Here is a 23,381-nt window from a genome sequence, read left to right as displayed (position 1 = left end):
ATTTACATTGCGGGAGATATTCAGGCAGATTTGGGCTGTCACCAAGACAACATGTGTAGTGCATGGCAGCAAACTAAGATAGTTGGGACAAGTCTTAGTTTTGGTCTGCTTTAACTTGAGCAACAAACCTCAAAGCCACGAAAGAGAGCGTACGCACAGTAATGTATGAAATAGAAAGTTGTGCAAAGCTCACACGAGTGCCAGGAAATGGACAATGAATCTCTCTCTCTCTCTCTCTCACTCTCACTCTCTAAAACACAGAATGAATCTGCAGAGAAGTGAGCTGAGCACTCTGAGGGCCTGTGGGACAGTTATTTTGACCTAAAAGTGTGGTTCTTCCGTACAAGGAAAGCGACAGGAAGAGCAATTATGGGCTGGGTCATGCTCTTAATAGGTTTGGAGCAATCTAGACCTCTTTTGTCATTCTCATCTTATTTCCTGAGCATTAGCAACAGGTTCAAACCACCTAACAAGAACTGGAGTCTAAAATGTCTTCCACAAAACTTTTGCACAACTTGGTATCTTGGCGTTTCAAATTTCAGTGGCACCCTCTGCAACACCAAAATCTGGTGCCCCCTCCACCTCTTGCCTTCTGTTCGACTTCATAGTTGTGACTCCTGCTGCAGCGCCCCAGAATCTCTGTGCCCAGTATGACCAAACTGGTTGTGCTCCCCTAGATCCACCTTTGGTTATCTTCACAGGCATGATAACCAGGATTCCTTAAATTCCACATTTATTTTACTATGCACTGCCTGATTCAACTCTGCGCAACTCTTTACTGATGATCTTTAAGAGGAATATATATGAAGCATGTAGAACTTATGGAGCATTCACACCTATACAGCTGGTACAAACAGATGTCCTCCCCTAAAATATGCTGCTGTTGTTAATGTTGTTATGCGATGGGCTCTCTGTCCACTGAAAGTGAATAGAGTGAAGATAAAGCTGATATGCCAAAGGAATTTTCACAGTGTTGATCCCTACAGAAAGAGACTTCATAATTCAGGAACATTTTTGCCCCAGAGATAGCCAACCATTAAATGAACCTCCATGGTCATTTTGTGTGAATGAACTGCACTGATCCCTTTACACACAGCTGTAGGGCCTGATTGGAGCATCTCTCAGCATAGCTCAAACAGAGCTTGGGGTTTGATTGAAGTTCCTAAATCATGTTGTCAACTGAAATTGCCACTTCAAAGGATTCTATACAAAGAAAGCATTTAACATAGCCATTTGAGCACCAGCTGATGCTTTGAGGACCCTTACCCCAATCATGAAGTGAGTAACACTTTTCAAAGTCAGGAAAGCTACCTGTTATTCTTGATTTCCTTGCGGCATCTCTAATACCTCACCTGCCCAACACAAGGCATTCTTCCTCCCAGTTACATCTAGGGTGGGAGTGAATCAGGGCTCAGTAGGACTGAGACCCAATGCCAGGAATTAGCCTTGTCAACTCATGGTATTATTACAGTATATAGATGAGGGGTCTCCTGCGCTGGCTTGGCCGATGGGTGTTGCAACCCGAAGCCGTTGGACGGCACCCAGTTGGTAAAGGTTGGGCTACAACAGCAGAGGAAACACAACACTGCATAACTGCAGGATATTATAACACAGATGTTATAACACAGATGCAGAGAATACAATAGCTAATTTGAGCAGCTTGCAAAAACAGGTGCCGAATGTACCAGACACAAAGGAAGCATAGGTGAGTTTATTTGTTTGAGTTCCTTTGTGTATCTATAACTTCCAGGTAATAAGCTCAAGGAAAACAGCAGCTAAGCTGGAAAGGACTTTGATAATCACGTGCCCTTTGTATTCTGCAAGGGGTTGAAATTACATTTCTAACCACTAAGCTTTCAGGTAAACTTCACTCACTTTCTAGCCTAAAGGTCACAGCTCGCAGTACTCTTATGATGCCAGAATTGTTTCAGTTTCAAGAAGTCCAAAAACCTAGACTGATATTACAGCCTGAAGCCACCTTTGTCAACAAAGAAGTGTCACACTCTTAAAAATAAAAGTATAGCACCACATGGTGTGTTACTAAGCATGAAAAAATCCCTATTTTTTTTTAGGGTTCTGCAGCTTAATTGATGGAACAGGTGGGTGTTTTTTTAAGTCTGTGAGCAATTTTATTTGTCTGTGGCACAATGGGCACTGCAAAACATGTGAATAGTACAGTTCCCACAATTGCAAATCTAATCTCCTGCTAGAACAAGCACTAGGGAAGCAGGAACAAAACACGGCGCTAATATATAACACTAAAATTTATCAATACAAACTGAAATTAAAAACATCTTCAAAATATTGTGGGTGGCCCTCTTTGCAGTCAACAGCAGACATGGGCTTACCCACACTTCCTCTTGTCTCACTGCTTTCCCCTATAGGGAAAACTGCTCTTTGGCACTCAATCGGAACAAAGAGCACTTTGGGTTTTCTCTGGACTGCTGTCTCATCCAATTTAGCATTGAAGAGTAGGTTTTCCCTGGGAAAGGAGAACGGCAAATGAAAAACCACTCGGATCCGTGCTTTCTAGGCACAGGACAAGTGTGGATGAGCCCATAGGGAGAAAATTGTGCCCCAGCTTGTCTCAACCAGCCTGCCAGGAGTTCTCCCGGCTCCGCTTCTCCCCCACTTGTCAAGCCTCTTGCAAAAACCCACAATTTTTCCTACATCGTCGCCCACTGTAACCCTGAAAACGTCCCCCCTCCCAACTCTGTCTTAATGGCCTATCTGCCAGGCGATGCCCTAGTCCAGAAAAACAAACTCAACTTATATTCTTACACTGTTAAATTGTCTGGCACCCAGGGGAAGGCTCCCAGCATTTAGTAATTCCAATTATTTAGTAATCCCTGACACTTACTCACTCAAGGAGTTATGGATGATTTTGCACCCACAAACTCTGGGACCCAAATATGCAGGTCCATGCTGGGGGGGTGGGCAGTTGGGTACACTTGCCCTGGGCCTTGGAGGGCTAACATACCCTCCAACATTTATTCAATGAAAATGACATGGACAAGAATTGACCAAATTTGGATAACTAGAGGACTGGCTCCAAAGACTAGAAAAGTGGAAATTTGTCCTAAAACTTGCTCCGACCATAATGCTGTGAAAATGGAGATGAAACTAACACCAACTGGCTCCTTCAGATGGAGGATGAATGACACCTTGTTTAGAGACGAAGAAGTGACCAAGAAGGCCCAAAAAACGTTGAGAGATTATTTTGAGATAAATATGAATACTAGTGTTGAAAAAAGAGTAATCTGGGACGCAAGCAAAGCGGTTATGAGAGGGTTTCTGATACAACAGAATGCAATAAAGAAGAGAACTCAAAATGAGAAAAAAGGTAAAATTTTGGATAAAATAAAAGAAGGCGAGAGGAAATTGAGAGCGAAACCAAAATCGCAAGAGATTCTGAGAGAAATAAAGTTACATCAAGTACAATATATGAAAATGATGAACCAGGAAATAGAGTGGAAAATCAAACAGATGAGACAAAAGACATTCGAATCGGCCACCAAATGTGGGAAATTGTTAGCTTGGCAAATGAAGAGAAGACAAAAACTCAATACTATTACAAATTTGGAAGTGGAAGGAAAGAATATACAGAATCCAGCTGAGATTAGAAAATGTTTCCAGACGTATTTTAAACAACTATATACACAAGGGCCACAGAAAGAAATTGATATAGATCAATTTTTGAAATTAAATGGACTACAAAAAATCTCTCAAGAAAATAAGTTGATGTTGAACTATAAGATAACTGAACAGGAGGTAGAAGGTGCCATCCAGAATATGCAATTGGGTAAATCTCCAGGGCCGGATGGTTTAACTTCAAGATATTATAGATCTTTGAAAGATTGGATAATACAACCACTAAAGGAAGTTTGTAATGGAATTCTGGAAGGGAAAAAAGCACCAGAGTCGTGGAAGGAAGCTTATATTACACTTATACCGAAAACCGAGTCTGAAAAGACACAACTTAAGAATTACCGCCCCATATCTCTGCTTAATGTGGATTACGAAATTTTTGCAGACATTTTGGCTAAAAGATTAAAAAAAGTTCTAGTGGAATACAAGAAGGGGAGGCATGAGGAGGTCAGGGAAATATGTTATTGAAAAATAAGTTATGAAATTTATGTGTTTTTAATATTTTTTCTTTTCAACTTTTTTCTTTTTTTCTTTGTTTGTATAAAATGAAAAACCCTAATAAATATCTTTTTTTAAAAAAAAAAGTACTAGTGGAAGAGATACACAAAGACCAAGCAGGCTTTCTCCCCGGCAGACACTTGTCTGATAACACGAGAAATATAATTAATATTTTAGAAAAATTACAAGTGAACATTAACACTAAAGCAGTTTTGATATTCGTAGACGCGGAGAAAGCTTTTGACAACATTTCTTGGAGTTTCATGAAGAAGAATCTTTTGGGGATGGGGGTTGGTCAAGGTTTTGGAAATGGTATAGGTGCAATTTATTCAGAACAAAAGGCTAAACTAATTATTAATAATGTGGTGACGGAGGAATTTAAGATAGAGAAAGGGACACGACAAGGTTGCCCAATTTCCCCATTGCTCTTTATTTCGATCCTGGAGGTTCTCCTAAATATGATTAGAAGGGACCAGTTGGTTAAAGGTATACAAGTCGGAGCCAAACAGTACAAATTGAAAGCATTTGCAGATGATTTAGTACTGACATTACAGGAGCCAGAATCAAGTACTAAAAGAGTATTGGAATTGATTCAAGAATTTGGTCAGGTCGCAGGATTCAAGTTGAACAAGTTAAAAACTTAGGTTTTAGAGAAAAATCTAACACCGATTGAGAAAGAGAAGTTTCAGAAGGAGACAGGTTTAACATTGGTTAAGAAAGTAAAATACCTGGGGGTTCATATGACCACTAAGAACCTGAATCTTTTTAAAGATAACTATGAAAAATGTTGGTCAGAAGTGAAAAAGGACTTAGAAATATGGTCAAATTTGAAGCTTTCCTTGCTAGGCCGTATTGCTGCTATAAAAATGAATGTATTGCCAAGAATGTTGTTTTTGTTTCAATCACTGCAAATTTTGGACAAAATGGACTGTTTCAAGAAGTGGCAGAGAGATATCTCTAGATTTGTCTGGCAGGGCAAGAAGCCCAGAATAAATTTTAAAATACTAACCGATGCAAAAGAAAGAGGTGGATTTGCCCTGCCAGACCTCAAACTTTACTATGAGTCAGCAGCATTTTGCTGGCTGAAAGAATGGCTGCTTCTTGAGAACACAGACATTTTGGATTCAGAAGGTTTCAATAATGTATTTGGGTGGCATGCATATTTGTGGTATGATAAGGTCAAAGCATATAAAGCATTTAAAAACCATATTGTCAGGAAAGCATTGTACAATGTTTGGATAAGATATAAAGACTTACTTGAAAATAAAACCCCAAGGTGGAAGCAAAGGCTCAGAAAAAGCTCAATATGGAGGCCAAATGGCCGAAATATTGGGAGATCTTGGAACAAGAAGGAGATAAATTGAAATTGCAGAGTTTTGAGAAACTAAAAGACAAAGTGTGAGATTGGCTTCATTATTATCAAATAAGGGAGGCTTACAATCTGGACAAGAAAATTGGCTTCCAGGTGGAAAAATCAAAATTGGAAACAGAACTGTTAGATCCCAAAACTAAGATATTATCAAGAATGTATAACTTGCTGTTGAAATGGAATACTCAGGATGAAACGGTGAAATCTGCTATGATAAAATGGGCACAAGATGTTGGACATAACATTATGTTTGCTGACTGGGAACAGTTATGGACCACAGGTATGAAATTTACGGCATGTAATGCCTTAAGAGAGAATATTATGAAAATGATATACAGGTGGTGCATGACACCAGTCAAGCTTGCAAAAATCTATCATTTGCCCAATAATAAATGTTGGAAATGTAAAGAAAATGAAGGTACATTCTTTCACCTTTGGTGGACGTGCCCAAAGATTAAGGCTTTCTGGGAGATGATCTATAATGAAATGAAAAAGTTATTTAAATATACCTTCCTGAAGAAACCAGAGGCCTTTCTCCTGGGCATGGTTGGCCAATTGGTGCCAAAGAAGGATAGAACTTTCTTTATGTATGCTACAACAGCAGCAAGAATACTCATTGCAAAGTATTGGAAGACACAAGATCTACCCACCCTGGAAGAATGGCAGATGAAGGTCATGGACTATATGGAACTGGCGGAAATGACTGGCAGAATCCGAGACCAGGGAGAAGAGTCGGTGGAAGAAGATTGGAAGAAATTTAAAGACTACTTATATAAATATTGCAAAATTAATGAATGTTAGAATGATGTTGGAATGAAGTTAAGTGGTTTTAGCGGTAATGCCATAAAGGAGTATGTAAAAATGGTCTGTTATTAGGTGAGAATGCGAAGTTATAATACATTAAGGTAAAGGATTAAGATAAAAACAAGGAGGGAAAGGATTTGCTGAATTAACCAATTGAACTGGAATACAAAAAAGGGAGGTGTGAGGAGGTGAGGATCCTATTCCATAATGATAGTTTTACTATTTATGCCCTGCAATTCTTACTGGGTTGCCCCAGCCACTCTGGGCACCTTCCAGCATATATAAAAACATTAAACTTCCCCCCCAACTTCCCTATACAGGATTGCCTTCAAACAAGACGGCTCAGGGGTCGGATAACTCTATACCCTCCAACATTTCTCCAATGAAAATAGGGACATCCTAAGGAAAAGTGGGACAAATCAGAAACTGGGAAGGCTTCTCTAAATCAGGGACGTCCCTGGAAAATAGAGACACTTGGAGGGTCTGGGTTAAGATGTGCAATGGTTATGCTAGGGTTCAAATGTGAAATATAGAATGCTGTCCACCAACATCCATTCCAGTATTTCAGTCTTCTAGGATGATATTGCATTATAATATATTTTGTACACACACAAATAAATGTGGGGTTCATGTTAGTTCTCAGACTTACAATGTAGAATTGTGTCCTCCTGACTGTGCATGCCAAATTTCATTCTGATACTTCAAGGCTCAAAGGAGAAACTTACTCAAGAAACGTAAATGACAAATAGACAACTAAACCAATGACTTCACTACACCTGGCCAAAGGAGATGAAATCCTCCCCTCCATTGCTGTGACTCATAATGGAAACAAAGCCAAGAGATTTAAAGGTACTCTGAAGGCAATTGCAGGGCTGGTACCACCACAAGCCTTTCTGAAGCAGTTGCCTCAAGAGGCACTCAGGGAAGGGTGGCAGATTTGCACCCCCAATTTGGGTCTCCCATCTTGAATCAAACTTGGGAATCTGGGGAAGGAGAAGACATGGAGGCTTTTCACAAGTGCAACTTTAACAAATTGTTGTATAAATTTGTTTGTAATGTGAATATTATTAACCAAGAGTCAGAATGCATAGTCAGATTCCAAATGCAGTTCTTCTGCTCTCTATTCTGCATTATCTTCAACAACAGCATCTTCACGGTACAAGAGCTGCTCAAAGGCAAATTAAACCTTGCCTGTCAAAGATTTGCAACTTAGCTGGAACAGCTGCCTAAGTGCCTTAAAGCAAAGCCTCCTTCCTGGTTTCTTTCTGCTGCCCAAGATTCCAGGCTTGGTTTGGGGGGCATGAGTGTCAAATAAGACAAGATTTTAACCACAGCACTTCCCTGCATGGTCCCTGTCGTCTCTCAAAACCATTAATGAAGTGAATAAGTAGTTGTGATCACATGCCTATGACATTCATGGAACTCTATTTCATGCCACAGTCCTAATAGCTGTGGATGCATACCTTAGGGACGAACTGCATTTTCACCAGCAACAGTTTGCATGCTGGACAAATGCAGTATCTCCACAACAATAGTGTAGCCTAAAGAGAAGGTGTTGGACTCTTGTGTCACATATGAGAAACATTTTGCTGTGTGTTGGGGGCTGGGGGACCCAACTTGTGAAAATACACGTTGGCTGCTAAGTCTGCATGACTTGGTAAGCCAAGTTATAGTTTACCTGGAGTCCACATGAATACTTGTTCTTGGCTGCAGCTCATGGGTGGTGAGAAGAAAGCTGAGCCCACCTTTGGACAACACACTAGTCTAAATCTTAGCTTAGCTCAGCATAGCACAGGAGCAAAAAGGACCAGGGAAAAGCAAAGTAGCTTTAAGCTCTTCTCTGGGAGTCCACACATTCACAACAGTCCCAGTAAGCCATAGTTTTGCTTACTATGTCATGAGAAGCAGGCCTCAAGTGTCGTTGGCCTTGTTTTCTGGTTACATTGCATGGGGATTTCACTATCGCCAACTCCCTGTTCCTCTTTTTGAAGAAATCTGTGCTTCAGTCAGACATCTATGTAAAGATGCAGGAGGATCGAGAAAAAGGGGGTGACTAAGCTTTATTGCATAATAATCCATAGACTTTAATCACAGAATTGCAGAGCCAGTGACATTTATCTATTCATCCTGCCAATGTTTTTGTTTGCGTGGGCAAATATATAGGAAGGGGTGTGCAGCCATCAGGTCTCAGCTAGCCCAGATCCCACTTAGAAATGTTACATAAGTCCATTGCTTTTGTTTATTAAAGTGTTAGGAAATATTTGATAAACAGACCAAGCTACCACTTCTGGCCACGTTTATCATAGTGGCTACTGGAAGAACCGAGGCATGTCAGTCTGAGAATGGGGCTAGCCACAATGTAAACCATATATCAAGCAGGAGGGGAAAGATGGGAAATAATTATGACACTTTTTGATGAATAGGGAGCATATGGGGCTTGCTCCCAGGCAAACCTGTATATTAGATTATACCCAATGCTAACAAATAAGCTTGCTTGCATTCTCTTTCCCATCACTCTTTCTATATGATCTGATTTTTGCTTTAATCTTAGTTTTGCTCTGTCTTGCCTCTCCACTGCCCTCATATTACAAATGTCTTTACTCTTTCATCTGCTCACACACCTCTTTCCAATTCTTACTTTTACCTCTGTCTTGTGTCAATATTGGTGTACACTGTAACTAAACATCTTGCACCCACAGATTAAAGGGCACAAAATCAAGACTCAGCTTTAAAATCCTTGCTCAGTGACTCGAAAACAACATTTTCAGTCCTCAAATACACCAAGCGATAATGTACTTTTAAGAAGCATTGTCCCAGGAGGACTGTGCGATGTGCCTTCTCTCAGTGTTTGAATCAGCTCTATGTCAGTGCCACCTGGGAATACACGATGTAATAATGGGACTATTAGCAGCTACATCCTAACAGAGATAAGGAACATGAGAGGAATATGATTTGCCTCCGGAAAGGGGGAGAAATGCTGAACATTTGAAGTGCATTCCCCAGCAACTAAGTCGAGAAAACCAAGCAGCTGCAAATGGCTGGCTGAGACTTTTTGCATACCTTCCAATTGCCTTCTATAAATAAAATTAATAGCCATGCCCCTCTGGCCTATTGTCTTTAAAAAACTAACTGGTTTAAATATTTGGAATTTTACCCTTCAGTCCTGGTTGCAATGAACAGTTTATTTTCCCTCCTGTTGTATCATACAGAAACCACCTTGAGATTTACGAATGAAGGGCGATATACAAATTCAATACATAAAATAAATAGAAATCAGTGCAGTATAGTATTTAGTGTTGGTCTGCGACCAGGAAGACCAGGGTTCAGGTCCCCATTCAGTCTTGAAGCTCATTGGGTGCCCACTTCCACTCAGCCTAACCTACCTCCCATAATGTAATGGGAAAGGGAAGAACCATTTATGCCAGCTTGAACGTGTTATGAGAATTATAAGGTCTAAGATATAAAATAAATATACCAAGCAAACACATACATAAATATTTAAACCGTATGTCTGAAACAGTACAGGAAAAAAAGTCCTGAAACCATTTTGTCTCTCCCAAATTGACCTCAAATGTTTCTCTGCAAGGAGGAAAGAAATGGGAAAAACCTCCCCATTTGCTCACAAATTCTGCCCTAAGGGCACATTTAAACTATGAATAGAGCGAGCCTGTGCTCTGGACTCAGGAATTAAGTATTTATCATCACAAAATAGCCAGGCTGCCCAGATAAACTCATTAACAGCCAGGTAAACCCATCAACAGGTTTCCTGCCAGACAGGATTCTGTTGTAGACCAACCCTTCTGTGATTTATGCATGATGTATTGGGGGGTGGTCTTGGGCTCCAGGGTGGGCAATTTCAAATGTCAATATAAGGGCTTGTGCGCCATTGTTCAGGGTCCCTCCTGCATGTGGTTATGAAGCACCCTGTTGCAACAGTTAATAAAAATCAGGCTTACTAGCTGCTTTGCTTCTCAATATTCTCTGGTTGGCCTCTGTTATTTTCTCCTACTGATAGAGAACCTACATAAGGACTCTATATGGGCTCCTTGGTACCCCATAAGGAACAGGGAGCAGTTTTTTTTCTTATAATAAACTCCTTGGACAAAAGGCAGGATATAAATGTAATAATAAATAAATAAAATTATGTATGGTGTGGGCAAGGAGAAGTCTTTCTTCCTCTCACACAGTACTGTAACTTGGGGGACGTCCAGTTACACTGAATGTTGGAGAGTTCAGGGCAGACAAAAGAAGTAACTTCTTCGTCTGCAACTTAATTAAATACAGTGGTACCTTGGGTTAAGAACTTATGGTAATTCATTCTGGAGGTCCGTTCTTAACCTGAAACTGTTTTTAACCTGAGGTACCACTTTAGCTAATGGGGCCTCCTGCTGTCGCCGCACGATTTCTGTTCTCATCCTGAAGCAAAGTTCTTAACCTGAGGTACTATTTCTGGGTTAGCGGAGTCTGTAACCTGAAGCATCTGTAACTTGAAGCGTCTGTAACCCGAGGTACCACTGTAATGGAATTTGGTCCCCTGGGGAAGCAGCAATGGCCACCAGCTTCAATGGCTTTAAAACAGCTACCATGGCTGTGCTCTGTTTTCAATGCTAGAGGAGGCAGTACTACTTGCTGGGAATTCCACCTGTGGGGAGCACTGTTGCACTTCAGCTGGCATGCTTTCCATAGGCATCTGGTTGGCCACTGTGAGAACCAAAGGCAACATTATGTGGGACTTTGGCCTGATCCAGCAAGTCTCTTCTTACATTCTTATACCCTACGCTGCCTGCACAAGCAGACTGCTCCCTTGAGTAAAGAAATGGGACCATAAGGAACACATGGACCAAATTTCGCACACATTGGAGCTGCTATGTATTTCTTCCGTGTTTGCAAGCATGCCTGGGATATCAGGTACCAAAGCAAACTGTAGCATGCATGCTGCAGCACTGAGGAACGCCAACGTTGGCCTAAGGGCAGTGGTGCTTCTTAAATTACCCTTTCCCACCTCTGTTCAATCGTAAGAGCCCAAACCAAATGCACATTCCCAACCCATCCCAGCAGGGAGATTACGAAAAAGATTTCAAAGGAGAAATACTTGATTTTCCGACTGCCTACGCTTCAGAAAGGGTGTGCACTTGGATTCCAGCCACCACAACTGAATTCTGGTTTTGCCCCCATCCGGCGTAAACTCGTTGGACTAATCATTTTATCTTATTATATTCCAGCTTTAATGAAAGTGATGCAATAACATCATCGCCATGGGAGACTCCGTAAACACCCACCAACACAAAAGCCTCCCCACTCCCTTTTAAAGAAGCGGAAGTACTGTACATGTTGCAGCAAGTAGCCATGAAACAGCTGCATGTGCTAAATGATGGTAGTGAAGCTGATGAACATAGACTGAGATGGAGACTGCTTCACAGCTTCAATATTTATGAAATGGGTAGATTAAAAAAAAACAACCAAAAAAAGCCAAAGGCACAGAATGCGAAAAGGATTCAGGAGAGCATGTGTGTTGGCGTGGGGAGGGGACTCAAAGATGGAAGATAAGTATGCTTTGACTGATTCTGTTTTAAAACTTAAAAAAAAAAAAATCCCCAGCATGCCAGAAGCCTTAAAACATGCAATTCCAGAAACCACATTGGCTCGAAACATAATGCTTGTTATTCTAGTAGCACGCCACCCTCCATTATTCAAAGTATCTTCTTTTCCCAGTATTTGAACGTATTGTGGCCATTCTGATAAATAAATGAAGATCAGCAATACTTTTAATGAATGGGTAAGTTCTAGAGAATCTTGGACTATAAAGATTAAAATGCTGGTCTGGAAACAAACCTATGAAGAATTCCCAGAGGAGTTATCAATATATCTAACAACTTCCAGATGCGTAACCACGCTAGTCTGTTGAAGCTAAAACAACAAAGAGCCTTGTGGAATCTTACAGAATAACAGATTTATTGTAGCACACACTTTCATGGATTAGACCCACTTATTATTATTAATTATTATTTAGGGAAGTTTTTAATGTTTGATTTTATTTTTAATATTCTGTTGGGAACTGCCCAGAGTAGCTGGAGAAACCCAGCCAGATGGGCAAGGTATAAATAATAAATAGTAATAATAATAATAATTACTACTACTATTGTACCTTGCTTTTGAGTATAATGAAAAATCAGCAAATTAAGTAAGTTTATTATTAAAGGTAAAAAAAAAAAATTATCCTGGATCTTTAGGGGATTTGCACTGGCATCCACAAACCAAGCATACAGGATTTTGATCAGTTTTTCCACACCAAGATGAATGAGAAAGGAACTATGCTTTGTTCATAGCATGGAGCTGCTGCTAAAAATGGCAACCCAGAGTCTGGTTCTCTCCATCTTCCCTGTAATGTAGGGGTCATAGGGGTAGGCCAATCTGTGGACCTCAAGATGATGTTGCTGGACTCCACCTTCGATCAGCCCTGGCTGCCATGACCAGTGGTCAGGGATTATGGGAGTTGTAGTCCAGCAACATCTGGAGGACCAAAGGTTAGACAGCCATTCTGTATGCGCAGAAACCCTTTCAGTACCATAATATCACCAAACTGTGTGTTTTCTCCTTCACCCAACATATTGTTGGAGGTCATTAGCCTGGGTGGGGAATGTACAACAGAATGATATCATGGAACTGGGTAAGTTCTCCAACATTTTGATGAAGAAGAAATATTTGATGGCTGAAAGATACTGTTCCCAGCAACCCTGAAATTATTAACTGTGAGGATATGTAAGATTAATGTTTGCAGTCTGTTATGTTTTCACATTTTTAAATTATGGTTTTGTTTTACAGTCAAACCTTGGCTTCCGAACGCCTCCGTTTAGGAATGTTTCAGCTCCCAAACGCAAAAAACCCAGAAGTAAATTCTCCAGTTTTCAAATGTTTCTCGAAAGCCGAACATCCAGCGCAGCTTTCACGTGTGGGCAGGAAGCTCCTGCAACCAATCAGAAGCCACGCCTCAGTTGTTGAACATTTCGGAAGCTGAACGGGCTTCCGGGAGAGATTACATTCGACAACCGATGTTTGACTGTATTTGTATTGTATTTTTTACCACTTTACTAACTGCCTGGAAATGTAATAAATAAATAAAGTTTGCAAAAGTTTGACAGAACTCTCATGTTTCATGAAAAACAATACTGTACTAGTATCAAGGTCTGAAGAAATGTTTTTTCAAAAGAGAGAAAGAGAGGACACAGCAGAGGTCTCTTTTGGTTTTGTGTAATGTCAGTTCACCTCAGTTAACAAGTATGGTCTGGTGGCTACAGTGCTGGGATTTGCACTCGGGTTAAAAGCCCACATCTGCCATGTTTACAGCTGGCCAGCTCCATTCCACCCCCACCAGATTCCGCCCTTGGACAGTCACGGCATTTCTGATAAAGGTAGCAAAACCAAATACTCAGGTTGTAGATACAAGGAATGATCCTGCTTTGCAGAAAAGGCAGACAATGGGAACAAGTGGGAACTAATGGAAAGGCTAATAGAAAAAGGAAGGAAGGAAGGAAGCAAGCAAGCTAGGTCTCTCTTTTCTCTAAAAGTCAGTGCAGAAACTCTCCTCTGGCCTGTGCTTTGTTTCATTAACCTTGCCCTTCCCCCAGGTGGGTGGTTGTTGTTTTTTGGTTCCCTACACTTGATGGGCAGGGGGTGTACCTCGCTGGCAGCCTGCAGAGTCCCAAACCGCCCCAGAAGGTGGAGTCCCAAAGCACTGGGCTCCCCTACTAACACCCAGACAACCTCTCTACCATTTGTTTCTGTCTGTTCTGATGTAAATATACAATGCTCATGTAACCTTGCTTCACAGTTTCTTAATTTCCTGTCTTTAAAATGGGTCTTAGTGCAACTTATCTCAAAGAACTGTTTTGAATATTTTTTTTAAAGCCTGTAAAAAATACTGTATATAAGTGACTAATGATAATTTCCTCCAACCAGGCCTAAGAATCACCTCTGATATCACATACAATAATTTCATGTAAGAAGACGGGAAATGATTGCTGGGAACTCACATTATGTGGACAGTACTCCAAACCCTGATAAAACTTCAGTCCTCGAGGCACACTGTTGTGGACATCCACATTGCAGCACTCCTTCATCCCTTCATCGATAGCCTCATTTATCTTGTTCACGGGGAAAGCGCAAACAGCCGAGTAATTCCGGGGCACTTTGCTGCCTGGCAGGCTTTCAGCAAACACCCCAAAGAGAACCAGTTCTCTGTCAGCATCACTGACAGTGATCTCAGGAGCCAGTTTCGAGCCAGGCTGAGTAGCATGAGCTGCTTGCAAAACATTAAAAACGACATCCCTGGGGGTTGCCCCAAGACTCCTCTTCCGCTTGGTGTTAAAGCGGCAGTCCAGGTTCAGTTCACGGTACGTGTGCACTTCCGTTTCATCAGTACTGAGCCGTACGATCCTAGTGTGGTACACGCTGGACTCAGGGTTTTCTTTTTGGACTGTTAGAAAATATACAAAGTTCCGGTATTCAAAGGAATACACATAGTTAATTGGGTATGTGTCTTGAAACGCAGGTAGCACCGTTAAGGAGTGGAAAGGATGGTCGAACCCTTCCGCGTTACTCTTGAGTCTCCGTATAGACACGGATTTGGGGCTATATGTCTCCGCAATGTTTCTGTTAATGGTAGAGGCAACGTAAAAGTATACCGTGTGTGCCATATCAGAAACTACAACTCTAGTGCCTAAAGGACTGGCCACACAGTCTGGACACTCAGAAGGCCTGTTAAATTTAGCAGAGAACAGGCATTTGGTGTCAACTGACACATTGCCATTTTTTTCAATCTCATGCTGGAAGCAGACTCCATGATGGGAAGTCCCACAACTATAAAGCCAAAATTCTTGAGGATCCAACACCAGAACTATGTTATCTGTATCTTCGGGGTTCATTGGCCCTTTCACGGGGCACTTGGCACAGATCTCACACACGGCGTTACCCCAGGGACCAGTCACTATCGTAGACAGAATTTCCATCTTTGAGTTCAACATGAAGATCTTGTTCCGAACTGCAACAAAGATCACATCATCGTACTCAGAAGTGACAATATTCTGAATGGAACTCCCAGCATCGAATGTAGGGAAGCTGTACTTCACTGTGAAATCTCTGGTTGAGTCAGACCATCGAGGTGGGCACTGCCATGCCTTCCCAATGATTATTGTGGGCAATAACCCCAATGTGAGGCAAAATAACAATGATACACCCATACTAGGGAGGTAACAGTAATGCAGAGTCCCAGACCTCAGAGACTACCTCAGCTTTTCAGTTCTGTGTGGAGCTGAAATCCATCCAGAATAGTCTACCATCGCATTGCAGCTGAAAAGGAGAGAAAATATGAATGACTGACATTGAAGAAAAAAGAAACAAAGCTTGCATTTAAGTATTTCGGAGCATCCGATAGAAGAGGAAGATATTCGGAAGCTGTGTTAAGTCTGCTGCAGCAAAGACAACAGTTCTGTGGCACCTAAAAGATGAACAGATTCCTTATATTTTTATATTTTATTTATAAAAATATTCATATTCTGGGAAGCTTCCAACTTAGTAAAAACACAGCAAAACACAACTAAAAACTTCCCGATACAGAGCTGCCTTCAGAGAGTTGTATAGTTGTTTATCTGTTTGACATCCGATGGAAGGGCATTCTACAGGTCTACAACAAAAATAAATAAAATACATAAAACCAGTGCTATTTTTCTAGAAAAAGAGGTGCCGGAACTCACCATGAACACCTCCCTTGTTCTCTTATAATAGCAATGGTGCCCACCTGAGAGGTGCCAGAACTGGGTTCTGGCTGAAAAAAAAAGCCCTGCATAAAAGCATATTGTAAAAACCAGTTAAAAGCAGAAATCAATTAACAATTGTGGGAAGATGTATTCTTAACTGCCTGGACAGGCCTGGTGGAATAGAAAAGTTTTCAGCAAGTGCTTATAAGTGGAAACAGAAGTTCCCTTTTTACAGCATAAGTTTTTGTGGGTCGCACAACAAAAGGGAGTTGGATCTCCTTGTGTAAAGGAATCCTCTACAGAGGCTATACTGTCTGTGAAAATCCAGCCATACAATGTTCGTGAAAATCCGGATGTATGGCAACCCATGTCGGCAGTGCCGTTTTTGGCAAATAAATTGTGATTTTGCCAAGAAAACTCAACAACTTTTAGCTGGTGCCCATCATCACATCTGCGTCCTAAGTCTTGTTGCTTTTGATCTGATGTTTTCACCAGACAGTAAAGGATCTAGGGTGTGAAAATCTCATGGATTAAAAAAAACACAATTCCTTTCTTTTCTCAGTAAAAATTATACCAAAAAGTAGGTGGAGTATGTAATAATAACAACTTCGTAAGGATTATTTCCTATGTATGTAATTGGTCTACATCAGTTAATATTTACAGGCAGTTTTACACTGACTATCAATGGGTTCATTGCACAGTGGGTTTATTTTAAAAAGGTTTTAGTAATGTTAAAAATTGAATTAAAATTATTCATATTAATCATTTTAATTGAATTGAATATGACAATACAAACAATAGAATACAAAAAAGTAAAACATAACAACAGATGACTGGTACATCTATTATTAATTAAAGTTTGAGAAGACAGTTATTTTTACTACATTCTTCAGTAATTGAACCAATATAATAATTCCCTTTCCTTTTATTTCTGGTTTTTACATAATCTGGATGATAAAACTGCCAAATGCTTTTGGCAATTTGGGACTGACTTCTTCGTGAGCCTTATTTCATTTCTAATAATGTCTGCCATATAAACCTTTCTATTTCTGGAATCAAGAAACAAGGTTACCCCCACCATTCTATACTGGATGCTGGGACAACTCCCCTGCCAAAGGCCGCAGAGTTTGAAAAGGAAATAAAATCATACCAGATTGCATAAATTTATATATATACACTGTATTTTTCCGTGTATAAGACTAGGTTTGTTTGTTTTTTACCAAAAAATTAGGTTTAAAATTGGGGCTTGTCTTATACACGAGTAGTGCTGAGGGGTGTTTTCTTAATTTGGAGTCCCCCAAAATACATGGGGGCGTCTTATACATGGAAAAATATGGTATGTTTTGAGTGACCTCTTGCCACTTTTAATTTATGCAGCAGCATAATATTTAATATTTACAGTCAGTTTTACATTGGGCGGGGCAAGTTGGGGCTGGGCGCATTGCCTGGAGCCTCACCGCTGCCTCCCCCTCAGTTGTAGGGTAGCTGAGGGAGAGCGGGTGCTAGCCCCACGCTGCCGTTTCGGGCAGTGCAGAGCCTGCAGGCGCCCAAGCCACCGCATCACTTCCAGGAGAGACGCATGGCTCGGTCGCGCTGCAGGCCCCATGGTAAGTGCCGCCCCCTGCAGTGTGGCGCCCAATGCCCCCAGCCCCCCCCAGCTATGCCTCTGAATTTATGTGATATCTTTTCGTTTCTCAGTGGTAGGGTATCTGCTTTCATTCACATCCCTGGTTCAATCTCCAGCATCACCAGGTGGGCCTGGTAATAATCCCTGGCTGAACTGCTGCCAGTCAGTGTAGGCAGTACTGAGCTAGATAGACCAACGGTCTGATTTTCTATAATGCAGCTTTCGATATTCCTGAAATCCCCAAAGAATAAAAAAAAAGGCGCTCTTTCTTTGAATTAACAAATGAAGCAAACATTAAGTGATCTGGATAATCAAATCTCATTATCACTGGGTGCAGCACACACACAATCCTACTTATATGGGAGGAAATGCGCACACAGTGCAAAGGTGCATTCTTGGGTGTGGCTAACACATAATAATGGAACACCCAGATACTTTATTTTAAGTGCCTACTGTCCTGTAGCAATATCTCCATCCATTAACTCTGGTCCTATGCATGCATATTCAGGAATGCCATGAAGTTCAACTGAGTTTACTCCCAAACAAGTGCAATGACATGAATCACCCTGTAAGTTTATTTCCCCAGTGCACAACTGAAAAGATGGAGGGGTTTAAGGGGGTTATGACTTCAAACATTACACAACAGCAAAACCACACTTGGCACCAGGAGTATACACTCACTGGGAAGCCCCAGCAAGGCCAAAGTCCCTGGCAACCCTACCTGCATAACACACACCAACAAGCACTGTTTTGGGATGAAACATTTTTGCCTCACCTTTCAATCTTAAAGCAGCTTGAATAAATATCAATTATATATATATATACACGCAGCATTAAAAATAATAATAAGTACAGCTCCAAAAGCACAGCAAAACACTATCAGGAGTAAATCAGAAAAAAGCAAGTGCCCTTGACACACCCATCTATCAAGAGAATATCAGGAAGGAGGTACAGTCATCGACTATTTTAATAGCTTCTTGCTTGCTGGCTAAAGCGTAGCAAGTGAGGATGCCAAACGAACCTCCTTCTTGTTTTCGCACACTGCGTTTTTCGTGGGCGTGCATATACAAGGGTGCATTAAAAGAAAAGAAAAGCCGTGTGATAGTTGATAGTTGTGGGCAATGGGTGTCTACCAGTGTGCCCTGCTGCGAGCTGAGGCCAACTCCGGAGCAGAAGCGAAAGCGAGGTTGGCATTGCCCTCGCTCGAATTCTCCTTCTCCCAAGCGCCCTGGGCAACAGGTGACCCAGGCGGGAAAAGCCCTCTCCCCCCGGAGGGCGGGCGAGCGCCCAGCACAAATCCCCCTCGGGGCAGGCGCGGCGGGACAGCGAGAAGTTTCGCCCCTTCCATGCGCCCAGATCCTGATTCAGATCCCGCTCGTGGACTGGAAAAGAAAGCGAGTAGGGGCAAGCCTAGGCGAAAGGTAAGGCCGGCAGCACTGCCCACCTCAAGGCTGAGGCCCCTCTGAGCTCCTTCCCGACCCCATACAGCGCGACTTCCCCATGGCCAAGGACTCACCCCGCCGCAGCCGCCGCCGTCTCGGACTCTCTGAACTCGGCGCCGACTACACACCTGGCCGGGGAGGCTCCCAGGCGGAGGAGGGGACGGGACCGGGCGGGGACAGCGCGCCGAGGGCGGCACTCAGCCCGCCTCCGTCTCCTCCTTCTGCCGGGCCGCTTCCGCAGCAGCCCGTTCCCGCCTTTGGGTCGCGTCCCAGCGCCGTCGTCGAGGAGTGGAGCGGGGCGGACGCCCTTGTAGGACAAATGACTTCCCAGGGAGGGAGGCGCAGCCCGGGTTGGCGCGCTCAGAAGTCGCCCTGTCTGGCAAAAGAGAGGCAGGGACAGACAGAGAAAGCGCTTGTCCCCTCGGGCTGTGTCCTGATAGCCGGCGCTGGCGACTGTGGCTACTTCTCGGGGCCACTTCGCGGCGGAACAGGGCGCAACCCGTCCCAGCTCTCACCCCGCGCTTTCTGCTGCGGCCAGAGGACTTTGGCCGGCTGCGGCTCGCGCAGAGTACCTTTCTAACGTCTGCAAAGGAAAGACGCGTGTCTGTAATCACCGCGGTGCCTGATCGGAAGCCGTGATTGCCTCCGTTCCGCGGCGTGTAGTCCTTGGTTTTAGTTTCGTTGTGTTGGGTTTGGAGTAGCAAGAAGAAAAAGAGTGAGAGAACTCCTAAAGACTTTAAACGTTTTATTATGCTGTAATAAAGTTGTTGCTTTTAATGTTTTCCACAGTAGCCTTTCTTCTGTTTGTAGGCTCGTTTTGATTTCAGACATTACGAAATAATACAGCGGCATCGGCACTTGTCTGGCATGCGGAGTATGTGGGTGGATGGTTACGAGGAGATGCATGAAATTTATTGCTTTTAAAAAAATAAACTCAGAGGATCCTGGGGAAGGGCTGCAGTATGTCGTAACTGGAAGCTGCCCGGGAGAGTACGCAGCACACGCCCTCTGACGATTACTTAAGGGTGCTGGGAATTATAGCTCTGAGGGGTGAACTAGGATTCTTTTTTGAGGGTGCTTTAATGTGTATACATCCTGATTAATACTTTCCACTCCTGCCGCCTTGCAGCTCAAAATCGCCTTCTCCCATCGGTTTTCTCACAGGTGTGGGAGAAAGGGGACACTCCTAAAACATTTTGCTGCAAATGTCTCCCCCTCCCCATCCCCGGTCAAGAAGCATAGTAGTTACTCAAGGCCAACTTAGCTATTTGGCTCCTGAAAACTTTACAAGCAGCCTCTCGCTGAGAGGAAGAAAAGGCAGTAATATAAATAAGGAACAATTCGCTGCGCTTTTACTACACCCCAAATCAGCTGCCTCGGGCAGCTGTCTCATGCTGCCCAACAGAAGGCAAAGCGGTTCTTGTTTTTGAAATATGCAGTGGTAAATACAGAATGGACGGGTAGGTGGGCTGCTACTGTGTAATATGGGTAAGGTAAAGACCCACACATGGATCCTAAAGTCGGTCAGTGTTATTCCCTCCCTTGCACACTTCCTCCCACCCAGGCACAGTTCTGCCACAGACAAGGCAGAGCCAGAACCTGAGAGTTGCACTCTGTCTGTGCAGCAAGTAATATCTCCAGGTGAATATCGTATTACTGTAATGTTCACAAGAGAAACACACCTGGCAGGTTGACATGCGTCTGTATGCTCACAAGCACACATGCCCTCAATGGCCTGGTGGACTACATAATGCTAGATTCAGCAACAGCAGCATCATGGGGGGAGAGGGTACAAGTACGAGGGGAGGATTATTCTGTGTTTTGAAATCATGAGAAGGGTCCCTCTACAACCTACCATCTTTGTGCGGAGGGAGCAGAGTTGCTTTCAGCGATCAGAAGGAAACAGTTCTAACTTTAAGATGGCTTGCGGGAACACTTTTTATTTACAGTGGTACCTCAGGTTAAGAACTGAGTTCATTCTGGAGGTTTGTTCTTAACCTGAAACTGTTCTTAACCTGAGGTACCACTTTAGCTAATGGGGCCTCCTGCTGCCACCGCGCGATTTATGTTCTCATCCTGAAGCAAAGTTCTTAACCCAAGGTACTATTTCTGGGTTAGCGGAGTCTGTAACCTGAAGCGTCTGTAACCTAAAGCATCTGTAACCCGAGGTACTGGGTTCTAAAAATCTAACATATTTTATGAAAGAAGATAGAACTATCAAAGGCGGGGGGGGGTGTCACCCAGACATCTCAAACCATTATTTTTAGCAATTTTTGTTTCCTATATGGTAGTAGATTTTTAAATAACTAGTATTAATGCAACATGGCTACATCTTATGACCCATAAATCAAATTGCATCTTATCAATCTTTATTTCTCTGTTTTCCTGATTATTTCTGATCCATTTCCTTCTTGGCTTCTTTACCTCCGTTGCCTTTCCCAAACTGGGAGGGGTGGCTAACACCCCAGAGGACAGGATCACACTTCAAAACGACCTTGACAGATTAGAGAACTGGGCCAAAACAAACAAGATGATTTTTAACAGGGAGAAATGTAAAGTATTGCACTTGGGCAAAAAAAATGAGAGGCACAAATACAAGATGGGTGACACCTGGCTTGAGAGCAGTACATGTGAAAAGGATCTAGGAGTCTTGGTTGACCACAAACTTGACATGAGCCAACAGTGTGACGCGGCAGCTAAAAAAGCCAATGCAATTCTGGGCTGCATCAATAGGATTATAGCATCTAGATCAAGGGAAGTAATAGTGCCACTGTATTCTGCTCTGGTCAGACCTCACCTGGAGTACTGTGTCCAGTTCTGGGCACCACAGTTCAAGAAGGACACTGACAAACTGGAACGTGTCCAGAGGAGGGCAACCAAAATGGTCAAAGGCCTGGAAACGATGCCTTATGAGGAACGGCTAAGGGAGCTGGGCATGTTTAGCCTGGAGAAGAGGAGGTTAAGGGGTGATATGATAGCCATGTTCAAATATATAAAAGGATGTCACATAGAGAAAGGTTGTTTTCTGTTGCTCCAGAGAAGCGGACACGGAGCAATGGATCCAAACTACAAGAAAGAAGATTCCACCTAAACATTAGGAAGAACTTCCTGACAGTAAGAGCTGTTCGACAGTAGAATTTGCTGCCAAGGAGTGTGGTGGAGTCTCCTTCTTTGGAGGTCTTTAAGCAGAGGCTTGACAACCATATGTCTGGAGTGCTCTGATGGTGTTTCCTGCTTGGCAGGGGGTTGTACTCAATGGCCCTTGTGGTGTCTTCCAACTCTATGATTCTATGATACAGTATATATTTTTATTATCTCTATTGTGCGTTTGCAAATGAATTATTTACATCTCCCACAAATGTCATGTGACAGCAGCCATTCCAATAGACAGCTGGCTGCCTCTGTGGGCGAGATGGGAGCAGGCCCCATTCCATTGGCTTTGCTGGAAGACCAGCTCCACTAGGTTCCCCTGCCCCCAACCCATTTCTGAACTCTTTCCATTCCTCGTACTTATAAGAACCGCTATTTAAGAATCGGTGCCTGAGTTTGCTTTCCCTCTTCCTTTAGTGTTGTGTATTTTTGTAAGCCCACAGGAAGGGGCTGTCTTCCTTTATTCCACATAAGCTGCACTGAAAGGTTTTTGTGGTGAGGACTGAGAGGCTGCAAGGTAGACATGCTCTAAATAAATAAAGAAACATTACAGATCTGGGATTGCTTTCTCCCACACGCGGCAGACACTAATTCCCATCATCTTACCATAACAGTAACTGTATCCCAAAAGATAAACGTTTTAGTTATCAACTGATCTGCAAAGAGTTTCGCAATCTTGCCCTACATTTTTCTTAACAAAGCTTATTAAAATGTGATTTGTGTTGAGAAGATTTAAATAAGGCAATGTAAGGGTTGTTAAAGCTGACAACTATTTTACAAAAGGCATCAAGAGCTCCTTTCTACATAGGAATTGCTTGCACTGAATTAAAGTAGCAAAATCAAAACCATGATTATATCATCCATCTCTGGCATTCATACTGTTATTTCCAGTTTCTTTGTAGGGCTCCTTCCGGCTTTTCTCCAGGCATTTTAAATGCCCTTGTGAAATATTTTCTGGGAATCTCTCTTTAGTGGGGTAGCATAGTAGTTGCTGTGCCCTCCCTCGAAGGACAGAACAAGCAATGCAAACAGGAGATTTAGTTCAGCAAGCTAGAAATCCCCAAAGGGGCAGATTCCCCCACAGGATAGTT

General features: G+C 42.5%; 1 protein-coding gene across 4 annotated transcripts in view; it reads right to left on the bottom strand.

Moving 5' to 3' along the window:
* The window catches only part of MST1R (macrophage stimulating 1 receptor), a 63,155-nt gene extending 43,236 nt beyond the window's left edge, over window positions 1-19,919 (bottom strand). For 2 of the 4 annotated variants that reach the window (XM_083603251.1, XM_083603253.1), the window contains exons 1-2: window positions 19,215-19,916; window positions 14,350-15,664 (exon numbers count right to left, since the gene is read on the bottom strand). In XM_083603251.1, the coding sequence (XP_083459377.1) occupies window positions 14,350-15,555 (1,206 nt within the window). In that variant the 5' untranslated portion in view covers window positions 15,556-15,664; window positions 19,215-19,916. Of the gene's footprint in view, window positions 1-14,349; window positions 15,665-16,068; window positions 16,155-19,214 lie in introns of those variants that run through there. The other 2 variants (XR_014545438.1, XM_083603252.1) reach the window with 2 other exon arrangements.
* Between the last annotated feature and the right edge of the window lie 3,462 nt (window positions 19,920-23,381).

This window comes from Podarcis filfolensis (genome assembly GCF_964270895.1).
Source record: "Podarcis filfolensis genome assembly, chromosome: 2".
NCBI lineage: Eukaryota > Metazoa > Chordata > Lepidosauria > Squamata > Lacertidae > Podarcis > Podarcis filfolensis.
This window is presented reverse-complemented; position numbering and strand designations above follow the sequence as displayed.